Source organism: Plectropomus leopardus, chromosome 2 (genome assembly GCF_008729295.1).
Source record: "Plectropomus leopardus isolate mb chromosome 2, YSFRI_Pleo_2.0, whole genome shotgun sequence".
In the NCBI taxonomy this organism is placed as follows: domain Eukaryota; kingdom Metazoa; phylum Chordata; class Actinopteri; order Perciformes; family Serranidae; genus Plectropomus; species Plectropomus leopardus.
In genome coordinates this window covers 20,564,020-20,582,122 of record NC_056464.1, presented here as the reverse complement: position 1 = coordinate 20,582,122, position 18,103 = coordinate 20,564,020, and the positions used below count along the sequence as shown (strand labels likewise).

The 18,103-nt window shown below is 38.3% G+C and overlaps 1 protein-coding gene across 1 annotated transcript; it reads left to right on the top strand.

The window, feature by feature from the left end:
* The first annotated feature begins 448 nt into the window (after positions 1–448).
* LOC121956352 (S-adenosylhomocysteine hydrolase-like protein 1) lies at positions 449–18,065 on the top strand. Its single transcript, XM_042504523.1, has 17 exons — positions 449–882; positions 5,360–5,471; positions 5,705–5,848; positions 6,319–6,419; positions 7,243–7,345; positions 8,746–8,840; positions 9,022–9,128; positions 9,243–9,359; positions 11,075–11,138; positions 11,513–11,601; positions 11,833–11,903; positions 12,058–12,152; positions 13,197–13,295; positions 13,993–14,061; positions 14,347–14,425; positions 14,613–14,733; positions 14,832–18,065. Exons 1-17 carry the CDS (start codon positions 703–705, stop codon positions 14,836–14,838), a joined length of 1,653 nt encoding a protein of 550 aa, XP_042360457.1. The 5' UTR covers positions 449–702; the 3' UTR covers positions 14,839–18,065.
* The last annotated feature ends 38 nt before the right edge of the window (positions 18,066–18,103 follow it).

The window sequence follows — 18,103 nt, the reverse complement described above, 5'->3', positions numbered from 1 at the left end:
TCTATATCTTATATTTTTTGGGAAGCTACTGTATACTTAAATACTTACCTATGTAGGCCTATTTACTTGTTATAACGTTAGAGAAGCCACATTAAACAAGAGCCACATTGCACACTACACACTGTCTTTATACATAAGGTATAGCCTAGTTTTTATTGCTTTATCGAATGAGGTGTAGATTGGTATTTATTATCTCTTGTCGTGTGTGATTGTGAATGTAGCTGGCGTATAAAGTAACTTCCCTTAGAATCAATAAAGTTTCTATCTATCTATCTATCTATCTATCTATCTATCTATCGTTTCTAAATGTACATCAGAATGTAATCAGACACTGCATTACGCTGTTGTGATTTATTGCAGTGTCTGTTGTTCCACTGTCAGTGAACGCAGCAGTCTACATGTCACGCCCCCTCAGTCTGTTGTAACCGCCCACAAAGTTACTCAGCCAGGTGACAGCTGAGCCCGCAGAGACCCAACACGGCTGCACACTACGCAACACAACTGACAACATAACGACTTCTGTCAGCGCTGAATCAAAGCGGAAGACGCACATTCAGTCGCTCCGCTGTTGTTTTGACTTTCTCTTGTTACATGTACGTGGTCTGACAGCCTCTCTTCCGGCTCGTTGTTGCAGAGTAGTTAGCTAGCACGCGAGGATATCATTAACGTTAGCCTCTCTGACGTTGGGACTCAACGGTCAACATGTCGGATCCGGTCGGGGAGGCGAAGCTGGAGCTGAAACAGGCGAGTAAGGAGGTGAAGGAGAGCGAAAACGTAGCGGAGAAGTACTCTGCCATGACCGTGAGCAAGAACAGCGAAATGAACATGGGGGAGCTGTCGTCCGCCTTCAGCGCTGTGCCCACCCACAAACCAGTTAAAAAGGTAAGACTGAGCAGCCAAGACACAAGCTGGGAAGTACATACACCGACTTTAGTCTGGCAAAATATCATCAAAGCTAGTGAACCTGATCTGTCTTTGGTCATGATTTGGGATGAAGGGGTCAGCTGGGTTCAGAGAAGTCATGCACTGAAGTTACCTCCCCTCAGACTGCTGAGGAGGGGAGACCGGGGTTGGTTTGCACACTTTTCTCAAGCATAATTTATATTAGATTATTATAAGCAGGGGAAAAGTGACAGGTTAAGGTCTCAGACATAAATATATATGTTTCATTGTATGCAAAGATTTTTTTTTTTGTCATTTAAAAAAAAAATTAATTTAACCTTTCAATTAGACATTCGACACAAAAACTCATGACTTATAAGACAACCAACAAAACAAGAACAGAAAGACAGTCTTCAACAACACAAACACTTGCACATGCATGCACCCATGTTTTTCCAGTTCCTTAAGACAACTGTTGCTGCACCAATGAAGCCATTTGCCATTTATTTATTTATTTTAATTTGTGATATGTAATCAAAATCATGTTGTGCATTTGGCTAACGTTATATATTTGTTGACACAATGTTAAAATGCAGTGTTGGGGGTTACAAAAATTGCAACATAGAATAATATATTATATTTTATTGGTAACAAGGTGTTTACCAACAAGATTTAATTACTTTACTTTTAATAACTTTATTTGTATAGCACCTTTAAAAATAGTTTACAAAATGCTTTGACAGACAAAACAAAGCAGAAATGTGATACACAGGCAGCGATACAACAACAGAAAGCCAAACAATTCAATTGAACACAAACGAGAGGAAACTAGGACAGCGTTAGGATCAAATTAAAACCAGAGCACAAATAATGCAAGATGCAGGATGCATAATGTCAACATAAAATAATACAAAGAAAAACCAAAAACGACAACAATAACAAAAAAACAATAAAACCAATCAAACCAGAAATAAAATGAAATAAAATAGATAAGACATGAATTAAAAGAACCTGGAAATTAATCGTTGATTGTTTCCATGACCGAAGTCAAAATTGCTTCTCAAAGACCTGGTCTTTTTCTCTTTTTTGCTCGTCCTTCACAGGGAAAATTTCACGTAAATTGCTCGACTTCCTTACCACATCCAGCTCAAGGAAGCAACTGAGTGATTTGCTCCATGTAGCACTTACAAAAGAAGAGTGTTAACTGACACTTTTAAGGAACAAGGAAGAGCTGCATCGTGAACTCTTGGACTTTAGAGTGAAAAATATTTGCACACCTCATTTAAATTGGTGAAAACAAGTGAATACCAGTTTTGGACAAACACACACTTTTGTCTTTTTACATTGTGCAAACACGTAACATATAACTCAACTGTGACCAGGAGACTGTCAAATGCAAAGTTTCAACACTTTGGATTTACCAGCCGGGCAGCCTTTTGGAATGAGGATGATTTGTTTCACATCCTCATTCTCTTTCTGCAATCATTAGCTTGCAATTTTGTGGTTTTAAAAATAGAACAGTTTGTGATTTTCTTTAGTTTGCTTGAAGGATGTAAAGCTGTTTAAATCTGGGTAGATGTGTGCTTTTTGGATACACAAGGGGTGAGTTATAAAGGGTATCTTCCAGTGCCGATAGATTGTTAATAGATTTAACATAATTCACATAATATTTGGTGTTATCCTTATAGAATCACAATATTTAACAACTATTTCCCCAAACTTAAATCCTAGACATGATGGAAAAACTAAAAGCAAGCATGTCCACGATGAACATGAGACAGCGACTGTAAATGCTATTTTATTTGTGGCAATGTTTATAAATCTGTCATGTGAGGTCAAAAGTAGCTGCGGCCCATTTTAGAAAAAGGGTAGAGGAGTGTTTGCTGTGCCCATGTTGCGTATGCCCTCGGTGATCCAGGGTCAAAGCCCAGTGGAAAACATTTAGTTTGAAATGGTCAGCTTATGTTTAGAGGGTGTTATGTTACAAGTGTTTAGTTAATGTTTATGCCATGTGGTTAATATTTAGGCTTTGATGGTTCAGTTAAGTTGCAATCTTACAAATTATTATGCATGGAAATGAGGTTTGAGATTAGTCAACTTTCTCTTTCAGCTAAGTGAAACATAAAACGCACACCAACTCAAACATCGGATACATGAAATAAAATACAGTTATATATAGCTTTTAGTAAAAATGTGTGAAACGAATACTTAAATCAGTTCATATAAAGTAATGCACATCAAGTGACAGCATAACATAAAATCTGGAGTACATCCAGCCGATGCATTCGACCCAATCATCACCTCACCACTGTCGCTTGGCAAAAGTCCTGGAGTCTATAAGAAGCACTTTATAATGCAGCAAGTACATTAAAGCTTTAACATGGCCCTTTCTTCAGTAATCACAGCTGAGAGAAGCAGTTAATATCAGTCAGGCTTTTTGGGGCTCTGTAACCCAAACCATCCAGTCCAAGAAATATGTGGTGTCTTGTCACCTTAATCTCAAGAGAACAGCTTCACATTGTTCCTTGTTGCCGCGTTGTTTCCACTGGAATGTGGAGGCTTTTCAGTACCAGGCCTAAACCTAGAAAGTAGCGACTGAGCGCATCAGGATGAAGAACTGACTCTAACTCAGTGAGGAGGAGAGTGAAGCTGGGGTCACTGAAGTCTGTAAGCTGATTTATTAACATTATTTTGCTCCGATCCTTTTTACCTCTCTGCTATTTTTGTTTTTGCTGAGACCAAAAAAAGTGATAACAGTCTCACCTAGCACGCTCAAGTAAAAAAACAAAACATCCCAGAAACTGCTGAGGTGTAGAGATCAGCACATTCACGTCCCCATGCCCTGACTTGAGATAATCTTACAGCCCCTCGAGATTTTTTTCTCACCGTCTCATATTGCTTGGATGCATGGAAACTCCCTGTCAACAAAAAAATCCTGGTCACGGCTGTGAGAAAAAAAACTGAGCTGACCCGGCTTAAAACTACATACACACAACAGAAACCTCCAGTTTCTTCCTCTCTTTCTCTCTCTCACACACACACACATGCACACACATACACTATGCTTGGGTGGTATTATTGAATTGTGTTGTATAAGATAAGATAAGATAGCTTTTATTGATCCACACACAGATGAAATTCATTTGTTACAGAGACTCAGTGCAACATTAAACAGAATTTAAAATATAAAACACAAAAAATATATAGAAAATGAGAATATAGGTTTAAAAATATGGCCTAAATTGGACAACTATTAACATATACAACATAAAGTATTGAAGTATTGCTGAAGGTGCTGATGGTATTGTCAATACCATCCAAAAATACAGACGCTCCTGTTTCTATTGAACTGATACAGAGATGCTGTATGCTGACACAAATGGCAACTGCAAGTGTGGGGATGATGTTACAGGAGTAGTAAAACAGAAAAATGACTCTGCACCTGTTTTTAATGTTTGCCACACATAACTTTATCTTGAGATTATTTTGTCCAGCTACAAACGCAGTGTATTTTACCGGATTTTCATTCAACTCTTCATCTCCGTTCAGACCACTGATATGATTGTATCCTCTGCAGCGTCAAGTTTTATTGGCTCCGCCAGCAAGATGAGCGCTACTTTCATATCCATTCATTATTTTATTTGCCATGAGTATTTAAACCCAGAAAGACTTGTCTATGTAAATATATAAACAGAAAAATGAAGTATAATCAAGTGTAACAAGCTGAGTCTAATTTGGGTTGGGTTAGGCTAGTCTAATAACTGTGGAAATTAAATAGTAGTTATGGTTTATATATGCATGCATGCCAATTTCTGTTATACCGCAACATTATAATAGATCATTATAATACATTTCAAAGGTAATAATAATTTCTAATACCTAATAAAATAAAATGAGTTTAAGCGGCCAGAGTGGAAATACATTACTGTTAATTAACTGACTTCCAAGCCTGAGAGCATTGTCTGTGATTTTATCTGTGTGGAAGTTTTTGGATCACATCAAGGCTATGGTGCATTGAGTGGATGTCCACAATCATTACACAAGCTCGAGTCACATGGGGCACCAGTCTTGATGGTGCAATAAGTGTTGGTCTGCAGCCAGACCAGATCTATTTCTGGCAATACAACAAAATGAGCTTACCGGGATTATCATGTTGGCAAAGTGTTGTTTTTAGCAGAGAACTTCATCTTTCTTAATTCCACTCCATCCACATCTGGTCAAGGCTATAAACAACACCCCAACAAGATAAAAATAAAAACAAAAACAGTCCAACTCCCATTTTTATTCAGATGAGGACTGGTTGTGCTGTGTTTTAAAGTCTACACATCACGCCTGCTGTTGAACCATAATGTAAGGTTTTTAAATAGCTCAAAGCTGGCTATATTTTTATCTGTTTAAAAAAGCTTCAGTTTTTTAACCATCTGTGAAAGTATTGAATGTACAGACTTTGACATGATGTTTTTAAAATTTAAATCAGCAAATCCAGTTTGTGGAGGACAAGCAGGAGTTCAGCAGGTTTCCCACCAAGGCAGGCCGACGCTCCCTGTCCCGCTCCATCTCCCAGTCATCCACAGACAGCTACAGCTCCGGTGAGAGGCACACACAGACAGATAAACGTGGTCAACGTGTCTGCAGTGTTATATTTTGCATGATTTTATAAATGTCTTGAGTAAAAAAAAACTTCTGTGTTATTATATATGTTAACTGAACTTTAGAGGGGTAAAGAGAAATGGTGAATATGGAGATCTAAATTCATTAAACCAGCTTTTCCCCAGGTGACTTTATTATTGTGAGTTATTTGACAACCTTGTTTACTTAACAGCTGCGTCCTATACGGACAGCTCTGACGATGAGACTTCACCACGGGACAAAACTCAGGTCAACTCCAAAGGCAGCAGCGACTTCTGTGTCAAGAGCATCAAACAGGCAGAATTCGGCAGACGTGAGATTGAGATCGCAGAACAAGGTACGACACAGCGGGGACAAAGTCACTTCACCTCTTTTTCTTTCTTGAATGTTGTCTAATTATTCTGTCATTATATGTGCTATTGAAACATTATTCAGATTTTTGAAAATATCTCATTTAAGTCTAATAAAATATAATGCTTTTTTATTGATTAGTAACCACTTTTTTGTAAGTATCCCATTAGATTTTCTGATTTGACTGATTTTATTTAATCTAATTAAAGAAATAGACCTGACTACAAAGTACACTACATTACCACACATTTAGACAAAGGAACAATTTAAGTAAGTGTTTCTAATAAAAAAATAAAAAAAGAATTGTATTTTCTTTTCGTTCTTTTATCCAGATACATTTTCTAAAATTGAGAGTGGGTATAGGATTTGAGTTTTGTGAGATTCTTTTGCATCATCTGCTCTCTTTCGCACTCATCCCTTTTTTTTTTTTTTTTTTTAAATGTTCTCGTTTTTCAGACATGTCGGCACTGATCTCACTCAGGAAGAGAGCGCAGAGTGAGAAACCATTGGCTGGTGCCAAAATTGTGGGCTGCACTCACATCACTGCCCAGACTGCAGTAAGATTTCTCTCTGACTTTGAGCTTCAAGCAGAGGCTGCCATGTGATGGTGCTTCCTAATCTAGATTGGGTTTTAGGTCAATTTCATTCACCGTTTCTGCACCACTTACTGTCTAGAAAATAGGACTTTTTAAGAATCCCCCTGCCAACTCTTATATGACACGAGTCTTGAATGAATAAAGTGCAGTGGAGTTGTCAGCTGGCTGTGTTTCATGGAAAAATCATCAGCCATCAACATCCAGCTGACCCCTCTGAGCCAAATAAAATGTGCAACGGGGCGATCAGAATGTGGCAACCATAATACAGACCTGGCTTATTGTAATATTATTAAGTGTATTGAATAATGCACTTAGAATAATTGATTTGCTGAGTGTTAGTGACAGGTGAATAGCTGAAAACCCTGTAACACCAAAACATCCACTGCTCACATCATAGATTATAATTTTACTGTTCTGAAAGCACCATTTTTATACCATCTGTCAATATTAATCCTAAATGCTTTTCAAACAGTGTGTAGACATGTAAACATATACATACTGTATATAGTAATCCTCTCCATGTGCTCCTCTATTCATTATTTATTTCTTTGTATATTTTATTTTTATTTTTTATTTTATATATATATATGTGTGTGTGTGTGTGTACACTTGAGCTTTTGGTGAAATTCTTGTGTGTATCAGTACTGATCATTTAATACCGCAGTAGTACTGATAAGCATGATGATTTTGGTCATGATATGAAATTTTCGTTACGTTTTATCTCTGGTATACACAGACTTGACCCATAAAGGTGGTTTTCGTGCGCTTCTTTCTGTGTTTTCAGGTACTGATCGAGACTCTGGTGGCTCTCGGAGCTCAGTGCCGCTGGACTGCATGTAACATTTACTCCACACAGAACGAAGTGGCGGCAGCTCTGTCAGAGAGCGGTAAGCAGTAGAGAAGGTGCAGTCAGAGCTGGTGAGGTTGGTACAGTCAATGGACACTGACCTTTGCCAACACTGAGGTGTGGAAATCCTACATGTTTCAATAGCACTTGATTAAAAACCATAAAATGTTTATAACAGATCATATGATTAGCACAACCTGCTTTCTCATGAGCAGAGGTGTTTTTTGCCACGTGAGCATCTCATGTCTTTTCGATCCAGGGATACTGTTTGGAAATGTTTAATAAACTCTTGAAAAATCATCCCTGCAGAGATAATGGGAACACATAAGATTTGCCATTTAGTGAATGAACAGCACTACTTCAGCCTTTTATCTGTGGTTGCTATGTGATGGTTTGAGTATGTACTAAATTTCCACAGTAGACCTTTCACGATCTGACAAGCTCAGGGGGTTACAACAGATTTAGGAGTGGCTCAGTGGAGATCATGCATTTTTGGGGCAGTTGAGTTTGTGTCTACTGCGTAGTAAGTTATTGCTGTGCAAAGTCTACTATACGCTGAGCTGTTTTACGTGGAAGAAGTTACATACGTTATAATAAACTACAGAGCACACAGAAAGTGTCTGCCACTGCAGAGCAGCTTTCCAAATGGCTCTCACACCCAATGATGATATTCACATTCGTCTGTTGGGAGCCGTACTTAATGAAATCACACAAATATGTAAAGAATATGTATGTGAAGAATTTTGAACCAGATTCGTTAGTTTTTCTAAATGCTTTACCAATGCAGTGACAGTTATTTTTTCCTCATTTACTGTCATATGTGCAGCTGGAGAAAGTGTTTGGTTTTTTTTTAATGGCAGTTTATAGGCATGTGTGGGTTTTGGGCCCCTGGACTCAGACATGCATTAGGCCCCAGCACCTTGTCTATACAAGAGCAGCACATGGATGTTATAGTTGTTTAGCATCTTTTTGTTGTTGTTTTGTGTCTCTTTATCATGGTTTTGTGTGTCTTTGTGGTTGCCCCCCATGTGTATTGCATCTATTTGTAGTTGTTTTGTGTCTCCTTTTGTCCATTTTGCAGCTCTTTGTTGCTTTAAGTCACTGTAGTGATTTTTTTTCCTCTTTTAAGGGTGTTTTCCTCCTCATTTTTAGTTGTCATGAGTAGCTTTGTATCTCTTCACTGCTGTTTTGCATCCCTTTGTAGTCATTTTGTGTCTCTTTCTGGTCTTTTGTATTTTTTGTAGTTGTTTAATGTTTCTTTGTGGCCATTTTGAGTCTTTTTCTGGTTGTCACGTCTCATCGAGTGACAATTTACACGTAAAGGCCTGACGGGGCCCCTGGTCCCCGTAGGCCTGTTCAGTAATCCATCCATGGTCATAGGTAAACACAGGATTTTCATTGTAAGATTCTTCAAGACATTGCCAGTCTGTTGTGTTTCAGGTGTAGCAGTGTTTGCCTGGAAAGGGGAGTCAGAGGATGATTTCTGGTGGTGTATCGACCGCTGTGTCAACACTGAGGGTTGGCAGCCAAACATGGTATGTGGAAACGTTTCTATTTCCACCTTAGAGTCGGGCAGTTTGTGAAGACTGTAATATGTGAGAAAGCAATGTATCTAACATCCATTATAAACATCAGAGGAGCAGCCATTTTTTCACATTATTTTACTAAATAACTATTTATACGGATAATATAATAATCTTTCTCTTATCTATTTAGATTCTTGATGATGGGGGAGACTTGACACACTGGATGTACAAGAAATACCCCAATGTATTCAAGAAGATCAGGGGCATTGTAGAGGAGAGTGTCACTGGGGTTCACAGGTGATTTACTGCTGAATAGATATATACTTCATATAAAATACTTGGTGACACACCCACAGCAGCATGCAGCAACATGATGTGAAAGTTTTCTGCTTTACTCTTGTCTCTCTCTAGGTTGTATCAGCTGTCTAAGGCTGGAAAACTGTGTGTACCGGCTATGAATGTAAATGACTCGGTGACAAAGCAGAAGTTTGACAACCTGTACTGCTGCAGAGAGTCGATCCTGGACGGGTGAGTGAGCCTGAGTCGGGGAATTTGGTTGTTGGAAGGCTGAATAAAAACAGTTGAACTGATGTGGAAACACTACACAGTTTGTTTATGGTAAAGCTTTACAGTGACTTCTAAAATTTAAAAGAAATACAACATCCAAAGAAGGTAAAAACAAGCTAGATTATAATACACCTATTCAAGTCGTTGTCGAGAAAATCTCATCATTTCACAGCAATAACTCCATTATGTCATTACAGCAAATTCTTTAAATATGCAAATAATTAAAATTGGTGACTCATAGTCGAGTTCAGCTGCACAAAGAAAAAGTCACATCACTTTTCTTTCACTCCTGAGTATGCCATCCGCTGCCACGTCCAACAGTAAGACCTTTGTTTACCGTAACACTGGAGGGATATAAAAGTCAGGAAACATTGCTGCCATCACAGAACACCTGCTCTATAAAGATCAGGTTCACATATTATCACCTCAGTCGCTTTTTAAAAAGCTGTTGTCCTTGTTATGCTCTTCTGCTGTGCAGCCCAAGAAGACAGCTATTTTATTTATTACACTCCTGTCAAATATCAATATTGCAGCATATAAATAGTCCTGTGCGCTTTAACAATGTCTGCATATCTCTTTATGGAGTCGCAGCTTTCTCACCACTTATGATTTATTGTTGTTCCCTCTGATTAATTATCTGCAAGCTTCACTGATGTCCTGTGTCAGTTGTTCCATTATGAGTTATGACACTAAATGTTGGCATCATCAGACCTTTAGATTTATTGCACCGGGAAATGATTTTTTATGGCTAACTGTTGATTGATAATTTTATTGCAAACCGTTCAAAACTAATACAAACAATACAAGAAATTAGGAAAGCAATAAATTGTATAATCACAAATCAAAAAAGAAAAATGGGTAAATAACTAATAATTAGAATAATAATAATTAACCCATTCCCAATAAACAAAAGAAAAGAAAAGCTTATGCCCTCCATTATTGACCATTTACAAAGTCCATGTGTTTCCTCCATTTTAGAGCACAATTCTTCACCTGGGTATTTAGACTAAAACACTAAATTGGTTGTGCACTATTAAATTATTGTCCAAATACTTTGATAATTGAAAAAAGGAATCGAGAAAATTTTTTAAGAAAAAAAAAAAGTCAAAATTCTCCAGTTCCAGCTTCTTAAATGTGAATACTCTTGGGCTTTGTGAAACACTGATCTACATTTTTCCACTATTTTCTACATTTTATACACCAAACAATTAATCAATTCATTGATAAAATAGTTGACAGATTATTCAACTCTGAAAGTAGTCATTAGTTGCAACCCTAAGTGAGACTGAGGGGCAGTTTCTCGTTGGCAGTTACAGTCCCCAGTTGAATGAGACATGATCACTGGGGGCAAATCAGTGGATTTCGACTCACTACCTAGAATTCCCAGCTCTTATGCTGAGCAGAGTATGAATCCAATCTACATCGGACATTAGGAGATTGTACAGCGGCAGAGGAGCACCCTAAATGTTCAACTGGGATATTAAAGGAAAATAATGATCTGTTTTGTAAAGAACTTTTCTTCAGACAGACTATCCAGAACTGTAGTAATGTACATTGCCACAGAACTTTTACTGTATACCAGTATAAAGTTGCCAGATTTTGGAGTTGCACAGTTACAGACTGGCAGTTTCTCACTTCCACATAAAAGTGCTAATTTTATGCCTCAAACTTTCCAGCTTGAAGAGAACCACAGATGTCATGTTTGGAGGCAAGCAGGTGGTCGTATGTGGGTACGGTGAGGTGAGAAACCTCCTTTAATATTAACATGCCACATCGATCTTCATCATATAGCTGTGAAAACATTCATGATGATACATAGCAATGCTAAAACCCGAGAGGGCCCAGGCCGTAGACTCATAACACACAGCTGTCACCACATTTTATTGGACAACATTAATAGTGACTGACTGAGTGTAGAAGATGATCAGGAATTAAAGTCTGTAGGACACTGAGATTAGTAGACTTTGTTTAATACCTATAGCTGTGATAGTTTTGTTCTGACATAGTTTGTGTTTAAATAATAATAAGTGAGTGTTGTTTCTTTATTAAGGTCACAGTAATAATTGACATGTGTAACTCTGTTGGTCACACAGTACTCCATCGTGTGTTTGCAGGTTGGAAAAGGTTGTTGTGCTGCTCTGAAAGCTCTGGGAGCCATTGTCTATGTTACAGAGATTGATCCCATCTGTGCCCTGCAGGCCTGGTGAGGAAAACATGAACCAGGATGATGATGTGTTAAATGTCAAACATATAAGACTAGGACAGTCTGCAGTATGGATTATATTGCATGGCGGGTTAACTTTGTTAATTATTAAACAAACACACAGAGATGACTAATGTTTAGCTTGACTAAAACACATGACAGTAACACAACAGCTGAAATGAGTTTCTCATCAAAAGATTATGAATGCTGAACCTCTTCTTGCTTTAACAGCATGGACGGATTCAGGGTGGTCAAGCTGAATGAGGTCATTCGCCATGTTGATATCATCATCACATGCACTGGTAATGCCTGCATTTTAAAGCCTGTCACTCTACACCTGTCAGACATAATAAACACCTTTATGTTCCTGGTTCTTTGCACTATTCCAAAGGGCTTTGAGCTAATTACATGTCTGGCAGACGATGTACGCTGATTAAAGGGTGTGTCTTTCTGAAGGGAACAAGAATGTGGTGACCAGAGACCAGCTGGACCGAATGAAAAATGGCTCAATTGTCTGCAACATGGGACACTCCAATACTGAGATTGATGTGGTAAATTGTGCTTGAAGAATCCAAAGTTAAAATCTGTCTTACAGACTGGGCCGATCTAACTAAAATGCAAGGAGTCTCCGTCCATATGTCTTCCTGTCGATTTTCTCGACAACTATTTATCCAATAGACTTCACACTTGTCGCGTGTACAACTTAGTGCCAAGAGAAGTGTAGTGTCAAGTGCAAGCTCTTGAGATCTAAGGGACATAGTATTGCGTTATGTGCAAACTGTGTCACAGCTCGCTCTCGAGAAGTGAAACTAGCAAACTCAAAACATTTCAAGAATCAGTGATGCAACTTTTTGAAGGAAGGCTTTTGTTCCCTGAAATGATATGAAAGTCTTGTCCAAAATAGCAAGCAAATGACTTAAGCGCTTACATCTCCAGCAATGCAAGGGGACGCAACTATGTCTTAGCTAGTATATTGATCAGGACGCAAGCAAGTGCAGTGTTGAGTGTGGAGTTAGATAAGATGAGATGATCCTTTAGTAGTCCCACAGTGGGACGTTTGCACTGTTATAGCAACTATGAGATGCAGGATAAGGAGAAAAAACAATATAATAGTAAAAAACCATTACAAATATAAAAATAAGAATAATAATAAGAAAACAAGGTGCAAAAATAGTAACAGAAAGTTACAAGGTGCCACCAACTCAACAGTCTAGAAATACACACATACACACACACACACACACACACACACACACACAGTATATATACACACACACACACACACACACACACACACATATATATATATATATATATAAACAAATATGTACAACAACTGCACATGGAGGATAAATGCACTTGTGAAATAATTGCCTTTTTGTTGTTTGGATGAGTGGCTTTAAAGAAAGCTGCAAGCAGCAATACCTGAGGTCAAGTGTTCGGCCTGTTTCAAACAAGCAAGTTTTAACGGGCACTGCGCTAGTATATATTTCGACAGTTTTTACAAACCTAAGTGTCCTAAGAGCAAGATCATTTAGAATATTTTGAGCTATCATAAAAAATGTGAGGGTGACTGATATTATCGTCTCTTCCAGGCAAGTCTTCGGACCCCTGAGCTGACCTGGGAGAGAGTGCGCTCTCAGGTGGATCACGTCATTTGGCCTGATGGGAAGAGGGTCATCCTCTTGGCTGAGGTAAGAGAATAGAGAAGTTTTATACTTTAACTTGTTATGTTGGTTGCACAATGTAATGATTTTAGAATAATGACACTAGCTATGTTTAGATTGGTTCCTTATATTCCTTAACCATGCAATTCTGCCACTGGGTACCATCTCCTGGGAAAATGGAGGCTCGAATTATGGTGCAAAAGACTTGTGTCGACCATTGCACAACTAAAACATGAAGAGGATTGCGCTTTTGTTTTCCCCGTTCACTATCAATAGATATCCCCAGTTGACAAGGAGTATCAGTGTAAGTTCTTTGCAGTTACTATCCCCAATAAAGGAAATGTGGACGGCGGAGCAACCGAAGTAACTATGGTAAACAAAATGCGTGGTGTCCTACATTGTTTATTGTTGCTTGGCTCTGAGGAAAATGGAAAGAAATCTGGTTGTCTATTGTCTCCAACAATAATACCACAGTAGTCCGTTTTTACTTTAATTAATTAGATGGCACTGATAAAAAACAGTCAATTTGTAAAAAAAAGTTTTAAGGACCATAACACCCACTACAGACTGATGAAGTCTCTTACACTGAGTGACGGATCACTCTAAAATTTCCGGCTTGTGAAGATCACAGCAAGAATATTCAATAATGCTGGAGCAGCGATGTTTAGCCATGATTGCTTTTTAAAATCCTTTGTCCCTGACAGCATGTTGTTTTCTTCCACAGGGACGTCTCCTTAACCTCAGCTGCTCCACTGTCCCTACCTTTGTCTTGTCCATCACAGCCACCACTCAGGTAATATGTTGATAAAGCCAGATAGTCTGCGTTAAGCTAAACAGCAGCTAAAGACACACAGTGGTTATAGCTGCCGTCCTCTGCAGACTGTAGTGTGTGTAGGTTTTTCAATAAGATAATATAGATTCCTGCATACAATACACTACAGCAACAACATGCTGTTCCTCTACACAGATCTATTATTATTGACTTGTAATCAATAAGCTCATGGTTTCCTGTTTTTGCTCTATATTCAATCCACCACAAACATTTTCAGCAGTATTATGAATTCATGTTTGCTTTCAGGCCCTGGCCCTCATAGAGTTGTACAACGCTCCTGAGGGACGATACAAGCAGGATGTTTACTTGCTTCCCAAGAAGATGGGTGAGGAGGATATATGGATACTTAACCTTGACCTGCAGTGTTTAAGTGTTCAAGGCTTACAAGCATCATTACTCACGGCTGCGCTGTAGCAGTGGACTGAATCAATCTATTCCTCAGTCTGCCTTGCATTTAAATTTTTCCGACTACGTGTTTTTCTTTCTCACTAAACCGTATCTGTGTATTTCAGACGAATATGTCGCCAGTCTGCATCTGACCACGTTCGATGCCCACCTGACAGAGCTTTCTGATGAGCAGGCAAAATATCTGGGCCTGAATAAGAACGGCCCTTTTAAACCCAACTACTACAGGTACAGTTTTTCTAAAAGTATAAAATAAATGTGGCAATTTGCTATTAACATTTTGCATTTGAGTATTTCATGAATATTTTTGTTGTTGGTATTCACAGGTATTAGTCTGCAAGGGAGTCACAACTCAGCACACCTAAATGTGAACGCTACCAAACATCACCCATCCCTCAGACAAAATCAGAATTTATGTATATTGTATTTTATACTCTTCACAGGATGCACAGCTTATATTTAGTTGTATTTTACTGACCACAGCAAGTTTTGCTTCACTTGCTGCTTCCTACAGAACTGCACATGGCACCCAGCTGGCTGTGAAAAGTCAGTGTAACCACAGCACTTATATCTGCTGTTTAGTGAGATTTTTATTCTCTAGTGCATCTGTTTCTATACCTGCTGGCTCCTGGGTTATTTTAGACTTCTGATAGATATTGAATAATGTATCAATATATTGTGCCAAATGGCTGTGACACTGAAGGGTTACAGTTGTTGTGAAATGCTGACGGTTTGTTGTGAAATCAGCTAAAATTGCATCTAGTGATACTTTTGATATAAACGTATTAAATTCCTCCAGTTATTGCTTAAAATTCCAAACCTATAAAACTAAAGCTCACTGAGCTTTTTACCATTTTTGCTCTTTGTTGTGTCTCTCTCATCACCCTCTCGTATGAAACTGCTGGCAGCCATTTACAGAAAAAAAAAGCTTTGACAAGCCTTACATAAAACCAAAAAAAAGCTCATGTAAACTCCCAGCTGTTGAAGAAAGCCAAGCTCCAAATGTTTTTTTCTCAGGAGTAGTTGAACAAAAATCAGCTTAAATTTTTCCGGTCACCCGAAGTTTGACTCCAGCTGGTTGTCGCCGTGTGTCTGCTAGATGTTTAAGTTGGCAATTATTTGCCGACAAATGAGCCATAACATCGTGATAATCATGGTTGTGTTTCCGTGAGTTTGTTTCTGCCCCCAATGATAAAAAAAATCACTTAATGCACCTTTAAAGCTTCCTTCTGCTTCCATGTGACAGTGTTCGCTTACTTCATACATTCCATCCACAACATACAGAAACAATGTTTTCTGCAGTATCGTCTACATTACTAACCTTCATCAAATCTGGACGAAAAAAAGGAACTTAAATACTTTCAGACTACATCAAATTTAAGAATAGACCTTGACATTTATTTTTGTGAAAAGATTTGTCCTTTTATGGGGTTTGGGTGTCTGCAAAGAATAGTATCTGCACCTCAGGGCATTCAAATATATCAAATTATTTGTAAATATCTTTTTATCAGATCAGTGCTGTCTGACCTCAGAGTCCTCGTCCAGTCTCACTGTCATTCTCATGAAATGATTATTTGGTGTAAAACAGGTTTAAAGATTTTGATACTCTATATCACCTGTCCAGAGTTAATTAACTACTGCAGCTATTCTGTGTAAAGCTGACACATGTCACAGACTACATGCGAAACAGTGTTACGTTCAGTATGGTTATGCTGTATATGCGACAGCCTCTGATCAGCCGATCTCATGATGGTATTTCTTGAAATGAAACACTGAGTTTAGTGTTAGTTGTCACGGGACTGTGTTCTTGTGTTGAACGACCTGTATGTAGGATTTAGGGTGATATATTGGCAGAAATTGAATAAAATATTCAGAACCATGTTTTCGCTGGTTTATCATCACCTGAGACTAAGAACTGAGCTAGAATGAGATGTTTATATCGACATATGGAGCAGGTCCTCTTCTACAGAGAAAGCTATGTTGTTTCTACAGCAGCCCAGAATAAACAAACCAAACACTGGCTCTAAATGGGGTCATATGTGTTTTTGTGGTTTTGCATTGGGTACCGTAGTTCTCCTGCATGCTTGGTGCACAGGAGAAATTTTACTTTGTTGCAATTTTCAACCTCACTGTTAGATGCCACTAAATCCTACACACTGGGCCTTTCATTAGAAGATTCCTTTTTTTCTGTTGAAATGCTCTGGGCTCGGATATGTGTGAGCTTTGCTGTTTTCCGAGACACGTGTTAGCTTTACCCTCTGTGGTATCTTGTGGTATTCAGCCATTATTACAGCTATTCTAATAACATCATATTTTGTTTCTTTTCTTGATTCTTTGTATCATTCAAAAAGGCTCCTTAAGCTCAGTTTTGTGAGGCTTGTTAAATGCAAAAAAAAGTTATTATGCCACTTCTACTTCTCTATATTCACTTTTAATATTATTTGAATTAGTGGCTACATTTGATGACTTAGTTGAGAGATTTACTTTTAATTCCTACTATATAGTGCGCATGTAGTAGTTAAAGCTCTTAATCACATTTTAACGTGCTGTAGATCACGCTGTCCTTAGGCCGATCCCGCTCCAAACAGTTGACAGTGTCACTGTCCTTGCTGAGGGTTTGGCACCTTGTAAAGATGTTGCTCCACTTGTATTTACTCAGTATCCTGTTGCGTCACCTTTCACAAAATGTAAAGTCCATCCGCAGTGTTACAGGTAAATGCTGTATTTAACTTTAACAGTAATTTGTTTAATGAGTTGTATAGTAGCCTACAGGATGCTACTATGAAGTGCTTTCATCTTTGCACTAGCAGCTTTAAAGGCATCAGAGCCAAGGACGTCCAGTTGAAACATCATTGTCAGCAAGATGAGCGCTGTAACCATGGTTACTGGTCAGTAGACAGTGCCTTGTGACTCACTTAGTAATTTATATTCACGTGTACGACTGTGTGTTTCTCCCAGGACAGTTAATGTGCGCAACATGGTTGTTACTCTGCAATATACAGTGATAGCTATGCAGCAAAACACACTCAGTTTACTTCTGTCAAAAGTATTTTACTCCTGCTGTTCAATCAGTGTTTCATATTACTCAAAAAAATATGCATTACTGTTAGATGACATGAGTGGGCAACATTTTAAATTCTGTTGTACTTTTTACATGGATTTTGATGTACAGTGTATGTTTCATCCCAGTGTCATTTCTTGTTATAATCAGACATTCAAATGACTTACCGTGGTCTTTTCATAATAGCACTTAAACAATGCCTTTTATAATGAATTCCTGTCATTTAACCCCCGTTTTGACTCGACCATGGAGACAAATGAATGTTATTACTGGTACAGACAGTTTTACTCTTGTCAAATTGAATAAGCATACCACTGTGATTTGACAGTTGCTGGTTTGAAGTTTTTGATGTGGAGACGAAGTTCTGTAAATGATTAGCTATAAAGTAGGCCTATATGTTCAACACTATCTGTAGTTGAGCTTGAAGAACATAATATTGGCACCCCGTGAAATTTCTGTGCACATTTCCCTTTAATAAACTGCTGTTTAAATTTGAAAATGGCTCAGTTGCATTATTTCACAGATACGATTAGGCTT

Coding starts and splice junctions, on each gene's coding strand:
- LOC121956352 (XM_042504523.1), top strand. CDS start 703: ATGTCGGATCCGGTCGGGGAGGCGAAGCTGGAGCTGAAACAGGCGAGT. Junction 8,841..9,021: donor AGGGTTGGCAGCCAAACATG/GTATGTGGAAAC, acceptor TTATCTATTTAG/ATTCTTGATGATGGGGGAGA. Junction 14,062..14,346: donor CCATCACAGCCACCACTCAG/GTAATATGTTGA, acceptor GTTTGCTTTCAG/GCCCTGGCCCTCATAGAGTT.